Here is a 24786-nt window from a genome sequence, read left to right as displayed (position 1 = left end):
TCACATTATTCTTTTCCCAGAATTAAAAGAGTGGCCATAAGATGTTCTTGAATGAATTTGACGAAGGAGGAATCTAAATGCGAGGTCAAAGTCTGAGGGCTTCCTGCGATTAAACAAATCGAAGTGTCCAATGGTCGATGTAATACTGTCAGTCAGCGAATTACGACTATCGACTTGCCGAAATTGGCAAGGTCATGGTGTGACGCGTCTGCCAGCTTAGAAAAATTAACGGATACTCCGAAATATCACTGTAACGTAATAGCTATACGTATAATCACGTTGATGAGAATCGTAAAAAGTTATTCTTGTCTCCTTCTTTTTATTATACTATCGATCACGTGCTAATTTAGATCCAGACGAACGTATCGTTACAAATTAACCGAAATGACATTGGTAGTTTCGAACGTGACATTATAACCTTAACAAAAATCGGCACAGAAGACAAGGACATTGACGAGCCAATATACCATATCTATATTTTTCATCCACCATCGGTTACTCAAAAATATTGAATTATAAGCGATTAACTCAGTTCTCACGAAATCACATTCAAAAAAGTTTTACCACCTACCCTCCGCTACTAAAATTTTTACAACTTTAAATATTTAATGACTTATTTGAGCTAAAAAAATTGTTCTGTAGCTGTAAATAAATATTCATAAGCATTTGCAAAACCGTTGTATTTCGTTATATTTTGTCTTTTTACTGGTACATCTCATATGCATATCCTTCTTTTAGGATGAATTTTATCATTTTATGACAAGACAGTTACATCGTCTTATGTCAGTAAGAGCAGACGCATAGCTCTAAAAACACAAGACAATATATGATTCGAAAATAGGATGAAAAATATCCTTGTGCAAAGAAAGAAAAGAAAAGAAAGAGAAAGATAAACTCCGGACTGTGCTCCTTCATAAAATTTCAGCCGGCTCCCTCTATCCTAGATTTTATAGATATCCTAGCTATTATCAATAATTTAAAATAATGTCTCGCTTAAAATGACCTATCAACAAGACGTTACCGTGCATGCCCTTTGATCTTTTATAAATAATAATGAATTAATTGAGTTTTTCCAACAGCTAATATTATTTTTCAATTGAAATATCATGCTGATCAGAGTTTCATCACAGGAAATATATTTAGTGAAAGATTGCGATATTTTTAAAAGATGGAAAGTTGGTGGATCAGTTAAGAGTCTTGTGACTAATGAATCTGAAGAAAATTGATCAATGAACTATCCGGTACTTTAATTGCGAAATTTTTCAAGGATATTGTATATGCACCTCATCGTTGACGAATTTCAGTCAACGGATATCAGTTCCCTGTTCATCAATTGCATCAAACAAACGAAACCATATTTCACAAAAATGTTAATTTGATTTTCTGTTAAAGATACAATAGTGGAGTATCTTTATGCAAATTCCTTCTGGCGATTAGTTAACCTTGGCACACCTGCTTCGTAAGCCAATAGGTAATCTTGATATACACCTCTACGCAGTAAAAATGGCGCATAACTCACAGTTCAGTCTAGTATGTTCGGGCAGAAGGTTTTAAGTTTGTCCAGAGAAGAATTTGTCAAGATTAGAAGCTTGGCCGTATAACAGCGAACATTTAAGATTCAAAGTAGCACATTATTCATAATCCATTTTAAGACACTGTTTTGTACAAGTCTTTTGACGTATCAAGAAAAGCAATTTGTCAAAGACAAAGATCCCAGGGCAAATAAACTTGAATCATCAATAACAAAATAGCTTACATTTGAATGCTCGTTTCAAAGCAAATTTCTACAGTTTTAGGAGGACTATTAAAAATCTAAAAAATGTTAAAGCAATTTCATTCTATAGAAAAAATAATCAGAACTACCGTTTAAAACTGCGCTAAAATAGATTTTATATATTCAAGATTAAAAAGGCAATGCGAGTACGTATGTATGTGTGTACATGGTTCAAGATTTTTTTCAGAGAGTGTATGGTGACCCAAGAGACCTGAATCGACGGCAGGAAACGAGTATGGAACGCGCTGGACGGACATTGAGTGGTTCGTCCTCCTCGGCTTCCCACCTAAGTCAACAGTAAACTTCAAGCATTTTACTTCGGCTTTCTTCTTCCTTTTCTCCTTCTCCTCCCCCACGACACACCATCGTCATTCTCCTCCTTCGAAAGGCGCGCGATTGCGCGAGTGAATACACGCAGGTGCCCATGGATACATCAGCCGCGCCACTCTTATCTTGCGCCGGATCTACCGAAGGAAGATGAGAAAGTTCAACAAAAATTGTCTCTCGAAAGCTCATCGAATACATTAACTAAACCATTATTAAAACACTTATATAAAAGGTACCCTTTTCGTGAGTCACGGACACACGCACACACATACACCTTTTCTTTCGTTTTACATGCCGGACTCGCGTCAAGAAAGATGAGACAAGTTCAGCAAAAATCGCCCCCTTCAGACCTCCATGAAAATCATTCAAGCTACTTTTAAAGATCACCCCTCCCCCCCCCCCCTCCTTCTATTGGTAACCAATGCCCTGCGACGCATCTGGCTCGAGGCCAATCGTATTAATAAGTTAATTGTGATTTGCCATCTTTTAAACGATTCACTTGGGTCGCGCGCCAAAGTAGCCACTTGGCAGGCTCTTTATCGGGATGTAAAGGCTGAAAAAAAGTGGAGAAAAATATAAGAAATTCACGCTCATTTGTAGAAACGCAGCGTTGCTCTTCGCACGTGTGTACAGATGTGCTCGTAATATGTACGAACTCGTGTTTAAGGATTCTGCGTTCCAGATGGCCGTTTGGTTTCCGAGGATATTGACACAGAGTGCTCGCTCCGGGACTCAACGGGGCAAACATTGCACGACTTTACGAACCCGCGCATTTAACAAAGCGGCCTATTGCTCTACGGACCAACCTCGTCATTCCATTTCTCTTTCTCTCGCTGGCCTCGAAACTGACAATCCCCGGATGTCCAGCAAACTCCGCGATCCTTCCTATGCAGAAATCACCCACGCGATTCGCTAGAAATTATCCCATGGTTCAAATACAAAAAACATGGAATAATTGGAATACTTGAATTTGCAGGAGAAAAATATTAATCAAGAGCTATAATTTATATATATATATATATATATATATATATATATATAAAGATGAAAGGCTGTAATTTATATAGAAACGTAAACATTTTGCTGAATATTAAAGACAGAGCATTGATTGTAATGTTACAATGCAATAAAAATGTATTAGACATCTGTAAAGAATGCACGTATGTTCATGATATATCAGAGATACATCCTTCACATGCAGAAAAATCGCCCGTACGATTCACTCGTAATTATTGAAGCAAAAATATGTATGATGATTGCAATATTTAAAATTGAAAGGGAATAGTATTAATTAAGCGTTTGCTTATATAATAACGAGAATTACAATTTATTGAAACGCATTATAGAGGGAGCATGAGATGAGGGGAAATAATAAAACATTTTGTTGTAATTCAAAGGCCAAGTATTGATTGTAACGATATAATGTAATGAAAATGTATTAGACATTTGTGAAGAATGCACCTATATATACGTCGTGATATATCAGTGCATATCGATGTGTGTTTGTTGGGCAAGAGCCCCGAGAACGTATGATGGATGCGCGAATAGAAAGCAATCGAATGCCGAGGCTGGCAGTTCGTAGCGCGTTCCTAGATTATATGCTCTCACCGGGTCCAGGTGGGACTGACTGGGTAGGATACGAGATGGCCAGGGGAGAGGATCATGACGTGTAATGAAGGACGATCAAAGCGTCACGCTCGGATACACAATATTCTTTATTACTTCATATTTCGTCTAACACTTGATACTGATACAGGCAACATTTGCGTCCAACCAAAGATTGGTCAGACTATAAAAGTACACAGTGCTCCAATAATACCCAGTGGATGTCACTTACAATTTTATAAAATCATGTGAGATACACTCGAATAAATTAGAAAATATTTCAACTTGGTATATACTCTTGCTATAAATTTCCTTCGTCGTGTGTAAAAAAAAAGATTTAATCAAATAAGATAATGATTATTCAAACGCGTGGATCCATATTTTGAGGTGGGTGGACACATTTGAAGTAGTAGCTGGCCAAATGTTTGACGCTCGACGCGCGATTCTTTCAGTATAAATAAACAACGATATGTCCTCGTAAATATTACATAAGACACTGGCCTCCTTCGAATGTTTCGACGCGAGAATTGCACTCGCGAAGGAACGATAGCGCATGCTTACATACGCATCTATTTGTTTCCATGTACTATAAATGTACGCGTACTTGTGTATGTAGAGAAACGGTGGGTATTCACGAACGGGGAATCCCGAACACCGTCATTAGTTCTGCTATCCTCTCTAGCTCAATAACTAAACTAAAATCCGGTTAGATGTAATGACGAAGTTTTCATTATCATCTTTCTGAAAAATGTAACGAAAACATTTTTAGTTAAGATGATAGGAAATTGTTTAAATATCGGTTTCTTTCTGTTCCAACTGATTAAATTCAGGCTTTTTTAGTAAGTCGAGTTTTCCCTTATCACAATTACCCGTCGCTCCCTTACACATATACATATGTATAAAATATCTACAGAGTGTCCCAAAAGTATGGAAAACTTAAATTTCTTGAAAATACTGTGTAAAATTTGGTAAAAAACAAGCCAAAATTTCTTCAAATACTTTAAAATGCTACCTCTTTCCTGTGATTATAAAGATATGGCTCGAAAGGATCCCTTAAGGTCCCAATCCAAGAAAGTTAGAACGTTTTTTTAAAAGGGAAATACCTATCTATTTTGCATCGCATATTCTTCTAATTTATTTTAATTAGATTTCACCTGTAGATGCAGACTTGGCTCCAGTAATATGAACGACCTTGAAGCATTATTACTCAAAAATTGTCCCAACTGCCTATAATTTTTAATTAAAGTATCACATAATACGTCTAGATTAAAAGACATACTCGTAAAGAATTTCAAAAAGCTTTTGAGAAAAACTACATGCATATGCAATAAAAAAATAGGGCTTTCCATTTAAAACAAATTATGACCTTCCTATGTTCCTCGGCATTCTTTAAGGTCGCATAGTTTTGAACACAAAGTGACTTTTCTATAAAGTGTCTTATTTATTTTGGATAAAATCTTAGCATTTTCGTAAGATATTAGTTTCCACACTTTGGGGATACCAAGTATATTCACTATTTTATAAAAAATATTCATATCAAAGGTTAAACTATCAGACATGTATTTTTTACTGGCACTCTATTAACGTGTCGCGCAAGCGCATAGGGGCGCATGACATGGAGGAAAAGTTTAAAGGCACCGCTTAAAAGGCACAATGTCCGTGTGCCAATGCGGTCTAAGTATGGCCTGTATCGAGTTGATCTTCAGCCGCCGCTCCGTCACTGAACACCTGGCAGAGCTGCGTGGCCAGAAGGGACTCGATGCACCAGGAGCTTGAGCAATTTTCATCGATCGCATCGCTAATCGTAAAGTCGTTTATGCCAGCTTACCAAAGACTCCCGACACCGCACACTTCTTTAGGCACTTTTCTTCTCTCTCTCTCTCTCATTCACACACACACACACACACACACTTATTCTCCATTCTCCAACAATTTCCAAACAATCAATTCCTACACCTTCATGCTCTTCTTTCCTAACTTCCTCCCCCTTTTCTTTAGACGCGAGATTTATAGTACCACGATTATTCCTCGTTTTGTTCCTTCGAGGTATCCTTTGCTTTCCCATAAATTATCAGAATTTTGTATCTCTCTCCGTCCTTCGATCCTTTTTCATTCGATTTATATACATGTACATATGCAACTCGTGGATAATCAAGCCTTCCGCCTTCATCTGCACCAGTTTTAAGCCGTTCTGTACAATCTTATTTATCCAGCTTTCGCTTCCCACCTTGGTTGTGCGACGTAGAATAGTCCATTTAGGATATTGGTTTACTTCCACACAATCGTATAGACTCTTATCTCTCCAGTTAAACCGTATTGGAAACGCAGAGATTCCTGTTTGAGCAAATTGCTCTGACTAATCGTAAGTCAGTTTTTTCGTTGCTTACGGAGAACCGACAAGACGAGTCCTAAATAGATCCGTATCTAGGACTGTCCTTGTCACATGGTCATGTCTTCCTGGTGAGGTCCAAAGGAGGTCCAGTGTCCTGAAGTATCTCATTGCTCTCGCTATCGGTCGACCGTTCTTCCTCTTCCTCCTCCTCCTCGGTACTAGCAGGATCCATTTGTCGATGGTCCTCAGGACTATTCTTCATACTAAGGTCTATCGGTTCTTCCTGTTCTGGTCCCAAGGACCTCAAGAGTGCCAAACTCTTGTCATAAGTGTCGTCTGCTTTTTCGGCATTGATTTTGCCCTCCCTCTCCCTTCGTATCTCTTTGCTATCTTCCTCGTCCCTCTTGGGTGAAGGCGTTGACCTTGGGCTCGCACTGTCGCTCGTGGAGTCGGACAAACTTGCCATCTGAGGGGTCCCTGAATGATTAACGTCGTATGGAACGATAAATCGTTGCTGGAAAGGGAAGAATGGACTGTTCAAGAGTTGCATTTGAGTTAGGGCCGGATGAAAGAAAGGGGGCCCTCTCCACATCGGGAACCTCGAAACTTCCGGCCTGAGAAGCTCGTGAGGAGATCTGACTAGGTCCGCCGATCTCAGGACTGGCTCATGGCTGGGTCTCGGCGGAATATCGGGCGTCCTTGGCTGTCCCGTTAATTCCTGTGGCCTCAATACACTATCCTCCCTTTTAACAAGCCTATCTTGCTGTTGGTAATGATGATGATGATGGTAACTGTTCGCCGTGGTTGTTGATGTTATCATTCCTGCTATACTACTCGCACTGGTTGTGCTATTACTGTCGTTGTTGTTGTTATTGTTGTTATTATTAGCCACGTCCAACGAACCGAACGCTTTCTCATAAGCACTCTTCGGGTCCTTGATGAGACGCGTTTGAGCTTGATGCGTTTGCTCTTGAAGAAGACAATGTATCTTGAACCAATTGGACCGACGTCCGTATCGAGAGCCCGACTTTGACATTCCCACCATCAGACATTTTCGAAGCCTGCATGCCTTGCAAGCGGTTCGATTCTTCTTATTGATCACGCAAACTCCGCCATTTTTGCATTCCGATATACTGCCAAGATTGTTGTACGTCCTTCCGAAAAATGACTGTGGCAAATAAAAAATCCTTGTATATATACTTTCGCTAAAAAATGTTTAGATTTTTCTTTGACAATCATTACTACCTTTTGTCTCTCATGGGGAATTTAAGTCGAAATAATTTTTAATGCTTGATCAAGCTCACCTTACATCCCTCGCATGTAAATGCTCCAAAGTGAAACCCGGCGGCTGGTTCTCCGCACACTCTACACAGTTGGTTCATCTGAAACGCAAAGAGGCATGCGATTTTTAGTAAAGATTGTCCTTAATTGCATTATTCAATTTTCGATCAAGGCATGCATTTAAAACTTCCTGAATAAAAGATAGAATGATGGCCGGTATGTATACATACATATGAAATAGAAACAGATATTTTTTCTATTTCAGTTTCTATTCAGCAAATGAACCAAAAATTATGGAGAATAAATTGACTTTTGTAATTTAATAAAATTGTAGGTTTAGGTAACTGTAAGGTGATAAGAAAGTCGCAACGAATTAAGAAGTTTTTCCTCTATATTCAAATCTAATTATAGTCTTTAAGTAGCTATATAACTATAAAGAAGAACAGTGCATGAGAAGAGAGCGAGAATAAGTACGAAAAGTAAGACAATGTAGCAAATTTAATTCGATAACGACGAAACAGTAAAATGACTTGTCTAGTACCCATCGAGAATTTCCCAATGGATAGGAAAATTAATCACACGCCAATTATTTGGAAATCAAGATATCTCTCGAATTTTACTGTTGGACAAAGAGAAAATAAGTAACAAACATTTAAACATCTTCTTTGTTAAAATAAATTCACTGTAATCGCATTAAATCTTACGCAGACAGGAATAATCGACTAGTATAGAATAAACATACATCAGCTTATAATGAAGCTAGTGAAAGGTTAGAGTATATACGTACGATTAAACTAAAAACTCTATGTGTTAGTTATAACCAACACGTTTGTTTTACAGACGAAAGCCTGGTATATATATGTATACAATTTAAGCAATAGTAATTAATTTCATTCAGCATATTAAATTTTTGCAATGAATTTACTTAAACAAATTAATCTTCATTGACATAAATGACAGCAAAATATTAAATATTTGTAATAGAACATCGACACTGACGGAATTTGAAAAACGAAAGTTTTTTCCAATTTTTCACGCAGCCAGAACAAAGGGATGAAAGAGAAGCTGTTACTTTGTAGATTAAAGTAAAGAAAAAGTATTATAGGATGTAGAGAAGAAATTGCTGGTCAGAGGTTTCGCGCGGTGAAAGATTTGCGAAGAGGTAATGGGAAATAATGGAGGAAGAAAAGTAAAAAAGGTTAAACGTCTAGCAGATGACGCTGCTGGGTCGACTCGGTTTTAATCCCTGCACCTTACGCCACTCTCCAGCGAAGCTAAATAACGTTCCTCGTGTCGGGAAGAGATCTTTTGCTGCTCTTTCCCTCTCTCGCACACACACACACACACACGTGCACACACAATCATAGCTCATTGCAGCAGTCAGTCCATAGACTATCCTCTTTACGCCCCGCCCTCCTCCACCTTCCCATATCCTCTCTTTCAATTTCAATTCTCTGCTTCATTTATAATCGAACACCCGCATTCGTGCATTGCAGAAATACTCATCAATGCGAAAATGATTTATTAATCAGGAATCCATGAGTACCTCGATACGCGTGTGCTAATTTATGCTAAATACAAAGAATTTCTTCTCCAGTTTGCGTTCAACTATGAGGAAATGATTAAAATAACTTTTTTCCTTTATTTAGAACGTTCGCACGTTCCGCATTATAGTAAACCAACTTGGCAAATGTCCTATATGTATTATATGTTTAATAATATATCTCTCCCAACAAATTATCTTGCTACAAGTTTTTCTACAAGCCATTCGCACCTTGCGAAACTCCCGTCGTTTTTCTCCATTTCCCTGTCGACGCCGTTAATCAATTCTTTCTACGTCTAATCAAATATATTTATCATTCTCCGCGCTCGATCAGCTCCTGCTGAGAACTGTAGTCTGGCTATACGGTTTTATTCAGTTATGAAAAACTGGGAAGAAAACACGAGAGTTTGCAGGCAGAGGAGAAAAAAAAGAAGGAAAAGAAGCCTCCTTCTCACTCCTACGCGTCATTCACCTCATCCACATCTTTATCGGCGGATGTCAGACTGATGATTGATTTATTAGATGTCAACTAGCCTACCTTTGATATATAATTTTTACGAGCTTACTAATTTTCGAACATTCTTGACGAATGAAACAAATGAGAAATTTGGAAGTTATTGGAAAGAAGAGGGTTCGAGGGACACTCTACATGTTTGTATCGGGGCAGATACCAAGCTGCAGGCTGATGCAGATATTCCATCAGCTTCTTTTTTAAAAATCTTTGTACTAAACATTTATTCATTAATTATGAAGAAAGAAGAAACAATAAGAAATTGTGCAGGTAAGGAAGTAACGAGAGGGAGGGGGGGGGGGGGGATGTCACTCACCACGTCTGTATTGGCAGGTGCGGAGCTGACGGTCGATGTAGATGTCCACCAACCCACGGTAGGGAGATTTGTACTTGCTATGACGCTAACAGCGGTGGTCCCAGGGATGACACCACTCCCAGCCAATCTTGCCGAGCTTGCGAGGTCGCCCACGTCCATCCGAACGCGTTTAATGCCTCGCTGACAATCTTCCTACGTTATTTATCCCTCCATTTGCTCTTCTTACATTATCGCCTATCATTTTCCACTCTTAAAATCTGTCGTCTATCACTCGAGCCTCGTCCCATTCATAAAGCTCATCCCTGAAAAATGAATAATCACACGTGCCTTTAATATCAACATTATTATTCTCTATTAAAGAGATACTTTTTTGATGTTTTCGTCGATTATATATATATATATATATATATATATATACAGTCGATTGTACGGTGGGTAAGGAAAGAAAGCTGGTAGACTCGATTAGTGACTCGGCTTGCAACGCAAGCTGCTGCTTCGCTTGAGATAACATGTCCTGTTTACAGCGTTGTAACGCCATTACCATGTTAACGGAGACCGCCTCGCCAGAGACGCATAAATATGAGCGCTAATTGCAGTGCCGACCGCATATTAATTTCATCCGCACGCTGATACCTCTTACATACAAACACACTCACGGACTTTTAGTATCATAAAATGAAAGCCTACTCTACTACTTTTTTAACCTAGTTCTCTTCAACCCTTAAATTTTACCGATATTTATTTCAGCCCTCGATCGGAGATTCGCACTTTTAACGCTTTTCATTAGAGCGACCAATTGCATAAGAGTATTACAGATTATTTGGAATAAGATACAAGTTAACCGGTTTTTCGCAACTCTTAATTAATTTGTCGATAGTTAACGTGGATGATACCTAATTATACTACTATATCTTACTTCACCCCAACGCCACCGTACACTCGATTTTACATTCCTGGCAGCTTGCTGATTATATTGCCAAAAATCTCACCTGTCGTATTTTTATCGTCTCAACTGGAATTTCTCAATAGCCACATTTAACAGCTATATCATATAATCGAATGATTTGTGGAGGCGCGAAATTCGGAAATATTTGTAATGATTTATACGTATCGCCTATGATTAAGGTAAGGAATTTCGTAAACTATAAATTCAATTTTACGAGATTTTTATGGATAAATTCTAGAATGGAATGTTCAAATCGAATGTGATTGATGATTAAATATAAGTATAGTAGAACTATAACCAGTTGGGGCTTATAGTTTGATCGCTCTAGCCATCAGGAGAAATGGGCAAAAGAGAAATGAAACTATCGTGGCAAAGCGATTGTATAACTTTAATAATATGCTTTATGTAATTATAGTAAAGCTCTTATTTCAGAATCAGCAAGCAGCGCTATGAGGCATATAGATATAGTGATATTAAGAAGATAGGGATTGAAGCGTGAATATAGAAAGGCGTAACCGATGCGTCTCCCATTATCGCATCACAATTATTTATATATAAATATATAGCTTTAATAATATTTATCAGATATTAATCAATAATATATATCACATCATATAATGCACAATAGCTTTAATAATATATAGGCTTTATGTAATTATAATAATAAAGAGATTATTATAGAAATAGCGAGCAGCGTTAAGAGGTTAGATAGTGGTATTATTATAATAATGATCGAAGCATAAATTTAGAAAGGCGTAACTGATGCGTCCTCCAGTATCCTCTCTTCTAAGATGAGAGGAGGAAGGGATTATTGCGGATCGTTTTGCTAGTGGAGTCGCGATAAATACGTCCTTGAGACGAGCGTGCACGGCGCACAATGAAAATCGAACACGACGTGACTCTAGCTAACACCGCGAAAAGCTCGTTTCAGAATCGACAGTAATGAACGCCGTGATGAAAATACGACACTACCCACGTACTCGCGTGAAATCATGTTATCTCCTACGTTACACGAGTCCAACGACTTTTTTCAGCCAGAATATTTCCTGAAATCTCCCTGTGCGTATACAATCTCTCTCCCACCCTCTCTCTCTCTCTCTCTCTCTCTCTCTCTCTCTCTCTCTCTGAATTTTCATCATCCTAGATCAAACCTTTCTACCAATTTTCCACGTTTTTCAATCAATAAGCGTATATACCTAACTCGAACATTACCAGTATAATAACGATTTGGAAGCGCGTTGAATCTATAAGTGATTTCTTTATAACGTTATCGAATAGACATTTGCCAGACGTTACCACGGAAGGCCAAGGCGAGCGATTCAACCAAATTAAGGTGATAACTATCCAATTTAATTCGCGACGGTGAATTACGATCGTGAGTATCGCTGGCAAATCTATCGGCTGGTCTTGAAGAAAGAAAAGTTGCTGCACAGCACGGAAGCGTAACGCGACAAATTTACGACCGGAGGAATTTATCACTCGTTGGTCAAGAATCGCTGGTAGAGCTGAAACAAGGTGCTACCGATACCATTACGCAAATCGCAAGCATTAATCTTGCACAAACTGCTGCTGGACCGAGGCCACCTGTTCATCTTTCACCCTGCACACTATTACACAGAATACTAAACTAATCTCCTTAAATTGCACATTATTGTAATACAGTTATACAAACCTACAGCTATCAACAAAAATAAATACGACAAAAAATTCATTAATAAATTTCGGATTTATAATTAACAAATAATTGCGTGTGCAAATCGTGATCAGACGTAACAGAAACATTCTCTATACTGTTGATTTAATATAATCATTGTTTCGTAAAAACAAGATGAACGATGGCGCCACTATAATGGCCCCCACCCCATTATTGCTTCGCATTTCTTTTTCATAAATTTTCATATTTTATTCCTGATATAGTAATTAATTAACGTCAGTATGCACGATATGCAAAGAACAAAAACTTGACGAATGCTATTCATCATCGTTTCAGACCAAAATTCCAATAAATCACAAAATGCCTGATGTATCGATTGATGAAATGGACATTATCCGTCATTTTTTTCTCAAATTGAACTATTAATACACGCACGAATGTATGGAGAATAATTATTTTGTGCGAGTCTCTCGGGTTAGCAACGCGTTCCTGCCATATGTTGGTCCAAGAGTCCAATCAATGGTCAGATCCTTCGGCGTTGCAATTTAAATGAGCCGTTCGTCCCGAAAGCCTATCGATTATGATATCACGAATGACAGTTTGTCTAACAAATTAATCGTTTCAGAGCCCAAAAATCAGTCTTTTTAACAGCCCTGTCTCATTGCAAATCACCAAATATATCAATACCTGGCTTATATTGATAAATCGTCAAAATTTATGCAACGAAAAAGCGTTTATCATATCGTTTTAAACTTTTACCATTCTCATTTCACCCTAATGTTTCTATTGTACTGTTAAAAACTAAATTTGGTCTTTCAGTATTTCTTCATACCAAATTTTGAAAAATTCCCCGAATCACCACGAGATACGGTAGTCTATCTATTATAAAAAAATTGTATAAGTTGCACTACCTACTTACACATCAAGTTGTAGGATACATTATTCTATACAACAATGATTATTCTTTCTATATAATTTTCTTAAAGTAGAATATGCTATATATGCGTGTCTCAATGAAAAGAAAAATCTTAAGAGTAATACTGTGCACACCTTTAATGAAGTGGTAATGGATGAAATTAAATTTTTCCACTTTCGTGCCGTTCAAACATTCCAATATCCAAAGAGTTCTCTTGATTCCTCTTGTTAAGTAGTTCCAGTAGTCTGCTTATATACGACGCAAAACCTTTTCTACTGATTCAGACACAATAAGCTTATCGTTGCACAAATGAAGCAAAACGGAAGAAGAATTAAAGCAAGAGCAGCAAACTAAAAAGCACTGACTTCACTGATTACAAAACTATCATCCGTTTACCTCGATTGCATCACCCACGTCTTAAACTCTGATTATCGTAATTGTAGGTTAGCAATAATCTAAAGTTACACCATTATGTTAGAAATTATCCTCAAAATCGCACATCGTAACTTGAAATCACTGAATGTTGGCCATGTAGCTACGAATTGACAGCGATTGAAAAACCACAAAGTCTACTGAAGTAACACTGGTACCGTGTCACCGTCCGATGATAAAAAGGACGATGAGGCAAAAAATAAAGAAGACACGTGCGGCTCCTGTGAAGCGGAGGCCTCTGCGTACGTCACATCGAGAGTAACCACGTGGTTATTGACGCTGTCCTAGGACACGGTAGACTGGCATAGGTAGATGGGGATTGAAAAGAAGAGGATAAATAGAGCGATTGGAGAGGGAAGAGGAGCCGGGGGGAAAGGAGGGGATGGAACGGGTGATATAAGGAACCCACAGAGAGAGAGAGAGAGAGAGAGAGAGAGAGAGAGCGAGATTAAACGCACGAGAATCAGGAGCGGTACAAAACGGGGACAGGGAAGAAAAAGAAGTGCAGGAAGAGGAGGAGGAGGAAGAAGAAAAGGGAGAAGAAGAGGAGGACGAGGACAAAAACGAGTCGTGGCTGGACCACCGGCCGGCTCGGGGCGTGCGCTCGTGTAGCACGTGGCCGTAAGACTGAATATCCCCTACCTTGAGCTGCCTTCATCAGTCCGTTTGTCCGCCCCGTCCTTATCTCGCCTAAGAGAGAGAAGACCTCCCTCCCCCCTCTTACCTATCCACCACCTCTTTCACCTCCACCTCCCTTCCCTCACCAGCATTACTCTCATCCTTTTCGCACCAAGCACCTTCCTTTATCTACTCACGCATCTCCTCTATTCGAGACCACCCCCCCCCCTCACCCTTCCTTTTCTCCCGCCAGATCTTCGGCATCGCTTCGTTTCATATTTCGCTTCTCCACTCTTCTCTCCTCTATATTCTCCTACATCAAGATTTCCTCTTACTTTTCGTCTCCCCCGTGTGAACCTCCTCCAATCGCCTCTCCTTTTTACTTCAAACCACCTTTTTTTCGTACTCACCTTTCCTCCGTCTCCCTCCTTATTCTCTCATTCCACCTCAAACCGCTCTCTGCCACCTCCTCTTTCTTCCCTTCCTCAATCCGCCTACTCCCACCCTTCAAATCCTTCTCTTTACTCGCTCCCAACAGTATACTTATGCTCATCCCCTTCCTACAATAGTGCGGCAATAGAACCGCTGTCCAACGACTTGGAAACTCTCCGATTTTGCTTTCGTGTAATCACATTCCTGGCTAATCTTCTTAGAAGTTAGGGTACGTCACTGAAACCCAGAGCATGCACGTAAAGAAATAATTACCTCGGTTAGCATAAATAACGCATCTTTTGGTAGATGACAATCTGAGAAATTCTTCAATCGTTCTTTTCGTCTCATACTGTGGTATAGTTTTTGCTGAGAAGACCTAGAATGAAGTTAGCAGAACCACACGCGAAACAATTTCCCGCGATGTATCACTTTGTAAGTTAGACAAGCATATTATATCAAACTTTGCGTGAAACTATCTCAAAATTGAAAATAAGGTCAGCATCAGAAAATATATGACGTTATTTTGTAGAACCAATGAATTATAAGTAATAGAAAGCTTTTCAACAAGTTTATGGAATCAGTATTGTTGAATAAATAATGTAAGACCAGTGCATTATGTTGTAAAAAATAGATAAAATAAAATAATCTTTTGCGAATAAAATTTTACAAAATGATTTCACCTTATCACTATTTTAGCGTTATTGTAGGTTTTCGGATTAATGCCCATTATGTAGGACAAGATCGAGACGCCTATTTTGCGAAGTATTTCAACCATCATCTTCTCTCCCATTAATGACTCCTCTCTTAATGCCCTCTCTGTTACAATTTTATTTGCACACTCCTGTACACTGCGCATTACTTATAGCAGGTCAATCGCATAATCTATCACGTACACTTTGCATCCATCTCGGTTGTCTTAATAAAAACAGCTAAGACCAAAATAACAATTTATATTTCCCCGTGACATAAGCATTTTTAAAACACCCGTTTGACTTCGATCAATGATTAGCCCAAAAAAGGAGATCTCAATGCCAGTATCTTAGTAAATATGAGAGACTTCAATGCCTGCATAATACTCCCTTATTGTAATACCAAAACTTCTAAATATACAAAGTTGTATCACTTTAAATATTTAATTTTTCAAGCATTAATGTTGCATTTTCATTGTTCAGAAAAAATATTTATTAAGTATTACAAATGTTTCAAAGATTTTTAATAATGTTTTAAGAAGATTTCAATATTTACACAGTATTTTTAAATTTATTCTAATATTTAATCTTGTTATAACTGTACGCAGCTCATCAATTGTAAAAAGGTCGTTGAGTGGATTAAACGTGGATAGAATATGATTGTGGAAAGTGGGAGGCGGTCCGATCAACAACCAATAGAAAGAGCCGCCACCCACGAAGTAATAAAAATTAATTTATCACATGAATCGCCGCCTACGCCATTGCTCTGACGCTCTATACACAGTTTCCCATCATTCCACCAGATTGCGATACCTGCTGGAACTTTCTTCGAATATTTGACTTATTATTTTTCGATCAAAATAAATGCAAAATATGTTATAATTTAAGTTTTCTTTTCAACTTTATAAAGTAATAGTAATTTTTGAAATTAGTTAATTGTACAATATTATTACGCAATTTATAATATATTATACACCATTTAATTATATGTATATATTAATAACTATTACTTCTACTATAAATTATAATTATATTAGTATTTTTAGATAATAAAAAATATTCAAATCAACATTTTTTGCGACATTAAAAGAAATTATAGATAACTGTTAGTTCTTCATGAATTCACAACTGTATGTGTAGATGGCACCAGTTTCCGGGGAAACTTGTCGGTAACGATGTAGCTCTAGTAGTAGCGGAGTAGTAGTAGCTACTACCCAATACTACAGCATGCAAACTTTCTTTCATGTAGCTCTATTTACTTTAATATTATTTAATATCTAAAAAACAAACAAGAGCTCCTTTATTATTCAAAGTAACGAGAAAGATGCGTACGGGAGGGAGAAATGGTTTCGTGCTCTTAAAACAACATTTTATATTCATTCTTTAAAGTTTTCTAAAATAAGCATTATTTCTGCTCTATCGATAAAGTTGTTGGAGAAATGCCAAATTAGGATAGTTTAATCAGTTTATCAGGTAAGTTATTATATACGCCGTACGGGTCCGTTAGGTGAAATTACTTAGGCTATGGATATAAAATACTGTTTAATTTCGTAACTAAAACAGTTAGCAATTTTTGCTACAACACCTTTCTGAATGCAAATTAAAAGACGCTTCAAAAAGGTCTTGTATTAAAAATTGCTATCTCTTCTAATTACAAAGTTAAACATTTTATGTACATGGTCTGAGTCAATTTATCTGATGGGCGTATAATAAGATTACGAAACTGGTGAAAAAACATTTTTCTATTAATTCATTATCTCCAGTTATATTATACATTCAAAATAAAAATAAATAATAAATTTTTAGAGTGAATCTAGACTGGAACAATGGGGCACGAAAGAATTCAATTCGCATACTAGTATTCTTTTATCTTTTATGCATAAAATATTTATAGATTAGAATATAGAACATTAGTGAATGAATGGTGTTCGTGCGCATAAGTGCTCTAATATGGATCAATGCTTAGCTTCACTTTTTGGTGTGAAGGATACACTAAAGAGTGGAAATCATCTAAATTTAAGAATACTCAAAGAAAAAGAGTTTAAGCAGCCATTTTATAAAATAAAATAATTTTGAAACATTCGATTTTTTCGATCTTTGTAAATCGTAAAGAGCTGCTATTTCTCATTCGAAAAATGTAGTCTATAAGATTTTTTCAAACCTTTTCATCAATGATAATTATAGATAGAACAATTTCTTAACAAAAAGAGTTGAAAAATTTTTGCTTTACTTGTTTTTGGACAATTATAATGCCTCTCATTTAAAACAATAAAATATTTTAGAGTATTTAATTTTATGGAAATTTCATATATTAAAAGTCTATGTACATCAACATTTGCACTGGCAGGAGTTAAATCATTACTATCTCTCCGTTTATAATGTTTTTTCTTATTGAAAGAAATGATGGAATTGAACACAGGAATATAAACTTAAGTTTCAGCTTCACAAATATCACAATCTTGTATTCGATTACAGATGAATACCTTGCAACTCTCATTATTTTCTTCTATGAAATTACACTGAGATGATTTATGTCTGACTGTTGGTTTCAGATTTTTATAATCTATATCCCAGGAATTAATGTCAATTATGTTTTGAAAAATTTTTTATCACATTTTCGCTGCTTTTTGCTATACATTTTGTTAACTCGTATTTGACTGCTGTTTGGTCTACTATTCATTTGGTCCTATAAAATATCATCATTTTTAAGGAAAATAATAAATACTGTTTGCTAATGCCAAGGAATAAGAAAATTTGTTAGAAGAAATTTATAATCTTACCTTATTGTAATACTATATGAAAATATATTCCTTTCACAAACATGTGGAAATATTGTGAGTATAAACTTGGACTCAAGGGCTAATCAGATTTTTGATTCCAAATAAAATGTCTATTACATAACCTTGACAAAGGTAACAGTTGCCACAAAGATCCATCAGGGCTGCAGTAAATAACGCTTACTACGTTATATTAAGGTAAAAGTTTATGTTACTTATATTTTATGTTAGGACATATAATTACAGTTAAAATGAAATGTACAAATTTCGTTTGTTTTTCAGAACAATTCACAATGAAAACGTACTTACTTTTCATTCATTTTATAGCATAGGTCCACTTATCTGTTTGTTCCAATTTATACTTTACTGCAGGGAATCGATAAAATTTTGTCCTTCGAAAATTCTTTGAGTTATTCTGACAACCGAGTACACAGCATAAACTGCCATTTCTTGCTGTTGATGGCATTACTAAATAAAAGCTACTTCAAATAAAATAAACTGTTTTTATCTAAAATTTTCAACAAAATAAAAAGGATAATGAATCACTGAATACTTTAAACACTAATAAAGTATTAATTACAGTCCAACCAAGCCCCTCAAGAGCAAGTGAAATTCCGTAGATACGCAAGGTAGGTAGTTGGCGTCAATTATGCCAGAATTAGCGCTCTTATACCGAAAAAGCTGAGTGTGAGGGGTATATATACGTACTTAGCAAACATCTATATGGAATTACTTAAATGTATTTTAGCTGAAAAGCACTTATTTTAATATCACAAGCCGGCGTGGCGTAGCATTGTTGTCTAGCAGTAAAAACCTAACCTTACCATAACCTAACCTGTCGGCTACTACTGCTGCTGCAGTAGTAGCACTAGTAGCCGACAGGTTAGGTTCTGCAGCGAGGCAGCGAGCGTCAGCCGGAGCCGTCGCCAGCCGTCGGAGCGTAGTGAGCTGAGTTGAGTTGCTGAGTGAGCACTGGTGAGCACTGAGCAGAGGGGATGGACGGTTGGACGATGGTTGGGGGGGATGGCGACACACTTCACCACCCATTATAGGGACTTTTTGTCTACACGATTGATAACACTGAGAGCATAAAGAGTGTTACAAGATAGGATTCATTCTACTGTATTTTAAGAAATTGTTCAATTATAAATTGAGAAAAGTTTAAATTCACAATTTAAACACAGCATACGCGTTAGGCACTAACAATATTTACAACTTTTAAGTTTTTCACAGTGTATTTTGAAAAATTATTTAGTGAAAAATTGAGAAAGGCACGATTTTATAACACAAGCACAGCACGCGCACTAGGCATTGACAGTATTTACGACTTTCGATGTTAATCCACTGTATTATAAGATATTATTCAATTATAAATTAAAGAAAGTTCAAATTCACAAAATAAACAGAACACACGCATTAGGTATTGACAGTATTTACAATTTTTAAAGTGATTCCACTGTATTTTATTGTATTATTTAATTATAAATTGAAGTAAGCTCAAATTCACAACATAAACACAACACACGCACTAGGTACTGACAGTATTTACAATTTTTAAAGTTATTCCACTGTATTTTATTGCATTATTTAATTATAAATTGAAGAAAGCTCAAATTCACAACATAAACACAACACACGCACTAGGTACTGACAGTATTTACAATTTTTAAAGTTATTCCACTGTATTTTATTACATTATTTAATTATAAACAGAAGAAAGTTCAAATTCACAACATAAACACAACACACGCACTAGGTACTGACGATATTTACAATTTTTAAAGTTATTCCACTGTATTTTATGAGATTATTTAATTATAAATTGATGAAAGCACGTATTGACAGCACAAACACAGCACACGCACTACAATCTGACAATATTCATGACTTTTGAGTTTATTATAATGTATTTAGACAAATTATTTGATCAAAAATTGAGAAAAGCACGAATTCACATCACAAACAAATCACACGCACTAGGCACTGATGTTTTTCACGAGTTATGAACTTATTTCACTGTTTCTTGAGATATTATTTGATTTAAAAATGAGAAGAGCACGTATTGACAGCGTAAGCACAGCACGCGCACCAGGCACTGACGTTTTATAACGAATTATTCACTCTTTTCACTGTATTTTGGGATAATTTTGGATTCTGAATGGAGAGAAACACGAATTTCGGTGAATTTGTTGAAGAAAAGCGTGGAAAGTGCACCGGGGCGCGTGAAAAGTGAGAAAAGTGAGAGGCCCGGTCGGTCCCGGTCGCCTTAAGGAAAATTCGAAAGGCCCGTCGAGGCGGTCAATTCGGAAAACAATAATAAACATGGCGGAAAGCGGTCGGGCGGTGGTGGGGAGAGGGTCGAACCTGCTCGCGCTCAAATCCGAAAACTGAACTGAACCTGCTCGCTCAAATCCGAATTGCTTCTCTCCATTCAGAATAAAAAATTATCCCAAAATACAGTGAAAAGAGTTAAAAATTCGTGAAAAACGTCAATGCCTGGTGCGCTAGCCGTTCTTACGCTGTCAATACGTGCTCTTCTCATTTTTAAATCAAATAATATCTCAAGAAACAGTGAAATAAGTTCATAACTCGTGAAAAACATCAGTGCCTAGTGCGTGTGATTTGTTTGTGATGTGAATTCGTGCTTTTCTCAATTTTTGATCAAATAATTTGTCTAAATACATTACAATAAACTCAAAAAGTCATGAATATTGTCAGATTGTAGTGCGTTTGCTGTGTTTGTGCTGTCAATACGTGCTTTCATCAACTTATAATTAAATAATCTCATAAAATACAGTGGAATAACTTTAAAAATTGTAAATACCGTCAGTACCTAGTACGTGTGTTGTGTTTATGTATGTGAATTTGAGCTTTCTTCAATTTATAATAAAATAATGCAATAAAATACAGTGGAATAACTTGAAAAATTGTAAATACTTTCAGTACATAGTGCGTTTTTTGTGTTTATGTTGTGAATTTGAACTTTTTTCAATTTTAAATCGAACAATTTCTTAATATACAGTGGAATGGATCCTAATCTTGAATAAGTTTCTTTGTGCTCTCAGTGCTGTCAACCCTGTAGATAGAAAGTCTCTATCATAGGTGGAAAAGTGTAGCCGTCCCGCTAAAACTGACGGTTAGAATCGCCACTTAGCACTTTAGCGTCTAGCAGTAGATGACTAGATGCGTTCATGGAAACGGTGTTAGTGCTATTCGGCACTATAGACTACTGCGGATACAAAATTAACTGAAAAATATGCGTAGGCTTAAATTTATAAAGGAAACTTAAGCTTAGCACGGTCTTAGCTAAGATCAATTGTCTCACTTTAACCTTCCATACAATGCTAAGCTCGATCTTCGTCTTATGAAATTGCTAAGCTGAGATTTGAGCTTAGTTTGGTTTATAAATTCGAGCCGTAGTAGCGCTGACAGCTCCGTTGAGTCCGTGAACGCGCCCAGTACTCAGTGGGAAATTTAATCGTGCGTGGTTCGGCTAGCTTCACTCTGTAATTTAACATGGAAAATGATATACTACACTATAGTTGAAACCACACACGATTCAATTTCGCACTGTGTATGTACGCACTGCGTACTTAGTACCTGGATGGAACAATTACAGGTACTTCGTACTTCATAGTCAAACTAACATAATTCCATGTTTGACTAAAAACAAACCTAAGGACTAGAAATGTTTAATGTAAAATTATAATTTTCCGAGGACGATTTGGAAAAAAAAAGAATCTTGTAATCATTTATAATTGCGATAAACCATATTTATTTGTATAGCTGTTATCAGAATAATTAATAGATACAATCGAGAACGCATTTAGCAGATCAACTTCACGTAACAGTCGAATATCATTATTACAATATTCTTTAACTGAAAGAAATTCATATCAGGATAAAATCCAAAGTGTAACAATGTTTTTCAGTGGTAATGAGAAAAATAAAAGATAAGATCAATAATTAATGCACTGTTAAAAAACAATCACTGTACAGATAAAAATGACTAAACTTAGAAAAAGTTAAAATTTTAAATATAAAATGGCATAATCTGTTTGATCTAAAATAAGGAAAATTCTACATGTAAATTGCAGTGGGCATTTGTATGCGACTCAATGTATCGTATGAGAAAAAAGTAGTTAGATATATTCTTCGCATGTTTTATATCCGTCCACTGAGCATATTTTTTTGTCTAAATGGCATCAATATCGAAATCATCTCCATCATCGGAATCATTAGCTACAGGCTTTTGTGTTGGTGGTGCTTGTTTTTGCTGTTTAAGCGGCTGCTTGGCTCTATCATCGTACTCAATCTGAAAAATAAAATAATGTAAGTTCTGTTAATTATTTCTCGAATATAGGATATCTCAAAATTGTTGGACATGCCGGAAATCTTAGACATAAGACCCGATCTTTAGAAGAAAATGTTTATACAATTTTTTCAGAGTTACATAACAATATATTTAATCCAAGAGTCTAATAAATTATTTTGAAGCTAGATAAATGTTAATAACACTAGAACAAAATTATAAGTTTTCTTTAAATATGATGATAATAATTGGAAAGATTGAATAATTCTTTTACTGCTAATATTTTTCAAGTTGCATAGGAATTTTTTTTGAGTCAACTTCGTTAACTCGGTATCCTATAAAATTAATTATGTGATTTTTAAAAATAAACAATATCAACAATGATAGGGCGGAGGAGTTTCCTGTATATACGATAACAGGCAAGATACAACTCTAATTTTTTTCGTTTTTTTTATATTTATCGAGTTACGTTACATTGTTTGTAGTCTGAAAACATGCTATGTAAATCGGCAAATATCAATAATACAAGAAAATTGTATTATTAGTTTTTTATTGCCTATTATGATATTCACAAAAAACTATTCTACAGTATTCTTCTTCTTGTTTATATTTAACAAGCTAATTCATTTTCTAAGCTACGATCTAACGTATTTACATCTACACGAATTCTTGTGCTACTTGAAAAATATTAGCAATATGGAAAAAAGTTATCACATTTGTATCGTTATTATCATATCAACAAAAAAACTCTTATAATACTAACTAAAGCACACAACAATTTATATAGACTCTTAGACTAAACATATCGATTATGTAACTCGAAAGATATTTACAACGTTAAAAATTTGTGTTTGTTTCTCAGAATCAATTCTCCAATTCGATTTCCAGCTTAGCCATCATTCTGGAAATCTCTGTATATAATCTGAATTATCGACATTACGTCTTATTAATCTCAAACTTACTTCTAAATCGTCATCTTCATCATCAGAATCAGACTCCTCTTCCTCTGCTTCTCTCAACCAAGTTAGAAACGGTGCAGCTTTGTCGTGAATTTCTTGAGATAGATCTTTTGAAATGTTTTTCTTGCTCACTTTACTCGACCATTCCATTAAGGCTTTCTCTTCAAGAATATCATTATCGTAGAACAGCTAAAATGTAGTTGCATGATTGAAGTTGGAATATATGAAGAAATAGGTGGAAAATATATTTTTATACCGACCTTTAAAATGCCAGGGACTTTCGGCATCAGAGCATCTTTGTGGAGAGCTATCACCTGCTCAATTCCTCTTAACAGATATTTCTGTGCCTTGATATCATCATGAGTAAAGCGTAGCAATAATACACGATGTTTCTTGGTCTGAGCTGCTATTCCTTGATCGAAAAGAAGCTCTGCTAAGATCAATGGAGCTTTTGTTTTAATTTCCAAACGTTCAGCTTCAGCTACCAATTCTTTATGGTTGTCTAACTGCCCAGCATCGCGGCGGCATTTTACTAGTTTATAGAACATATCCATGCGCTCTTTTTCAGTCTTATCGAGATCATCACTCATGGTCATACCCTTAGCTCCATCAGTCAAGTCTTGAAGTCTCGCTCTTACTGCTTCTTCCGACACGTCGACCGCCCATTTATCGTCATCATCCTCGTCATCAGCGATCTTTTTAGGGGCTTCTACCACAATGTCAGTGGTGCTAGTGTCATTTTCCGGAGAACCAGAGCGATCACCATTGGTTGAGGTGTCACCATTAGCCTTCTTCGAACGCTTCGCACGTTTTCCTTCAGTAAGCGAGCTGCCCTGAACGGCGGGATTAGCGCTTGGTGGATTTTTCAAGATATACGTATTTAACTTGTGATTGCTCTCAAGCAATCCATGATGACCACATGCTTTGCATCCTTGCGAGATGGTTCCCTTCTTAGCGCTGACCATTAGTTCCGTTTCAGGGTTGTCACAAGCTGGACACAAAACATATTTCCTAATGAATCCATCAAGAAGATCTTGTAATTTAGTGGCATCGTGAGAGCCATTAACGATAAATCTTTCATTCTTAAAGTCGAATTGTGTTTGTGCTCCAAGCTCGCAGCCAAAGTACTTGGTTGGATAAGTAGCCGGTCTTCCAATGGCTTTAGCAACATCGGCCATGTTGACAATGACGGTTTTTATACCATTGCCTTTACCCTCAACTTTAGCCTGGATTCTAGGCATCTTGTAGCGATAAAAAGCATCGCTAACATTGCGGTTAACGTTCAAGGTCGCCATGATGACAAGATTTTTCGTCTCTTACTTCTTGCAAGCTTACAGACCCTTCCGAGTGATAACAATTTCT

At 36.6% G+C, this 24786-nt stretch overlaps 2 protein-coding genes and 1 long non-coding RNA gene across 5 annotated transcripts; all 3 read right to left on the bottom strand.

Moving 5' to 3' along the window:
* Positions 1 to 3803: 3803 nt before the first annotated feature.
* Positions 3804 to 14288, bottom strand: LOC136785584 (uncharacterized). The gene is made up of 4 exons (XM_066746701.1): positions 13340 to 14288; positions 9690 to 9991; positions 7343 to 7420; positions 3804 to 7206 (listed from the first exon to the last, which is right to left on the bottom strand). The coding sequence occupies exons 2-4, from the start codon at positions 9846 to 9848 to the stop codon at positions 6154 to 6156; spliced, it is 1290 nt and encodes a 429-aa protein (XP_066602798.1). The 5' UTR covers positions 9849 to 9991; positions 13340 to 14288; the 3' UTR covers positions 3804 to 6153.
* A 3298-nt stretch (positions 14289 to 17586) lies between these two features.
* Positions 17587 to 19661, bottom strand: LOC136785650 (uncharacterized). Of its 3 annotated transcripts, XR_010824697.1 has the most exons (4): positions 18734 to 19661; positions 18463 to 18661; positions 18157 to 18336; positions 17587 to 18062 (listed from the first exon to the last, which is right to left on the bottom strand). It is a non-coding gene; the product is annotated as an uncharacterized lncRNA (long non-coding RNA). The 3 variants fall into 3 exon arrangements; XR_010824696.1 differs by having other exon boundaries at positions 18157 to 18317; positions 18463 to 19658; XR_010824695.1 differs by having other exon boundaries at positions 18463 to 19651.
* A 2232-nt stretch (positions 19662 to 21893) lies between these two features.
* On the bottom strand, positions 21894 to 24719 carry eIF5 (eukaryotic translation initiation factor 5). Its single transcript, XM_066746841.1, has 3 exons — positions 23685 to 24719; positions 23428 to 23613; positions 21894 to 22468 (listed from the first exon to the last, which is right to left on the bottom strand). Exons 1-3 carry the CDS (start codon positions 24717 to 24719, stop codon positions 22349 to 22351), a joined length of 1341 nt encoding a protein of 446 aa, XP_066602938.1. The 3' UTR covers positions 21894 to 22348.
* Positions 24720 to 24786: the final 67 nt, after the last annotated feature.

The sequence above is a fragment of the Prorops nasuta genome, unplaced genomic scaffold (genome assembly GCF_024137725.1).
Source record: "Prorops nasuta isolate Cenicafe-Biocafe unplaced genomic scaffold, Cenicafe_Pnas_1.2 PNAS00003, whole genome shotgun sequence".
NCBI lineage: Eukaryota > Metazoa > Arthropoda > Insecta > Hymenoptera > Bethylidae > Prorops > Prorops nasuta.
This window is presented reverse-complemented; position numbering and strand designations above follow the sequence as displayed.

Excerpts from the sequence above, each read along its gene's own strand:
- eIF5 (XM_066746841.1), bottom strand. The coding sequence starts at position 24,719 with ATGGCGACCTTGAACGTTAACCGCAATGTTAGCGATGCTTTTTATCGC. Across the intron at positions 23,614-23,684 it reads AAGTCCCTGGCATTTTAAAG|CTGTTCTACGATAATGATAT; the intron begins GTCGGTATAAAA and ends ACTACATTTTAG. Across the intron at positions 22,469-23,427 it reads ATGAAGATGACGATTTAGAA|ATTGAGTACGATGATAGAGC; the intron begins GTAAGTTTGAGA and ends TTTATTTTTCAG.
- LOC136785584 (XM_066746701.1), bottom strand. The coding sequence starts at position 9,848 with ATGGACGTGGGCGACCTCGCAAGCTCGGCAAGATTGGCTGGGAGTGGT. Across the intron at positions 7,421-9,689 it reads CACCTGCCAATACAGACGTG|ATGAACCAACTGTGTAGAGT; the intron begins GTGAGTGACATC and ends TTTGCGTTTCAG. Across the intron at positions 7,207-7,342 it reads TTACATGCGAGGGATGTAAG|TCATTTTTCGGAAGGACGTA; the intron begins GTGAGCTTGATC and ends TATTTGCCACAG.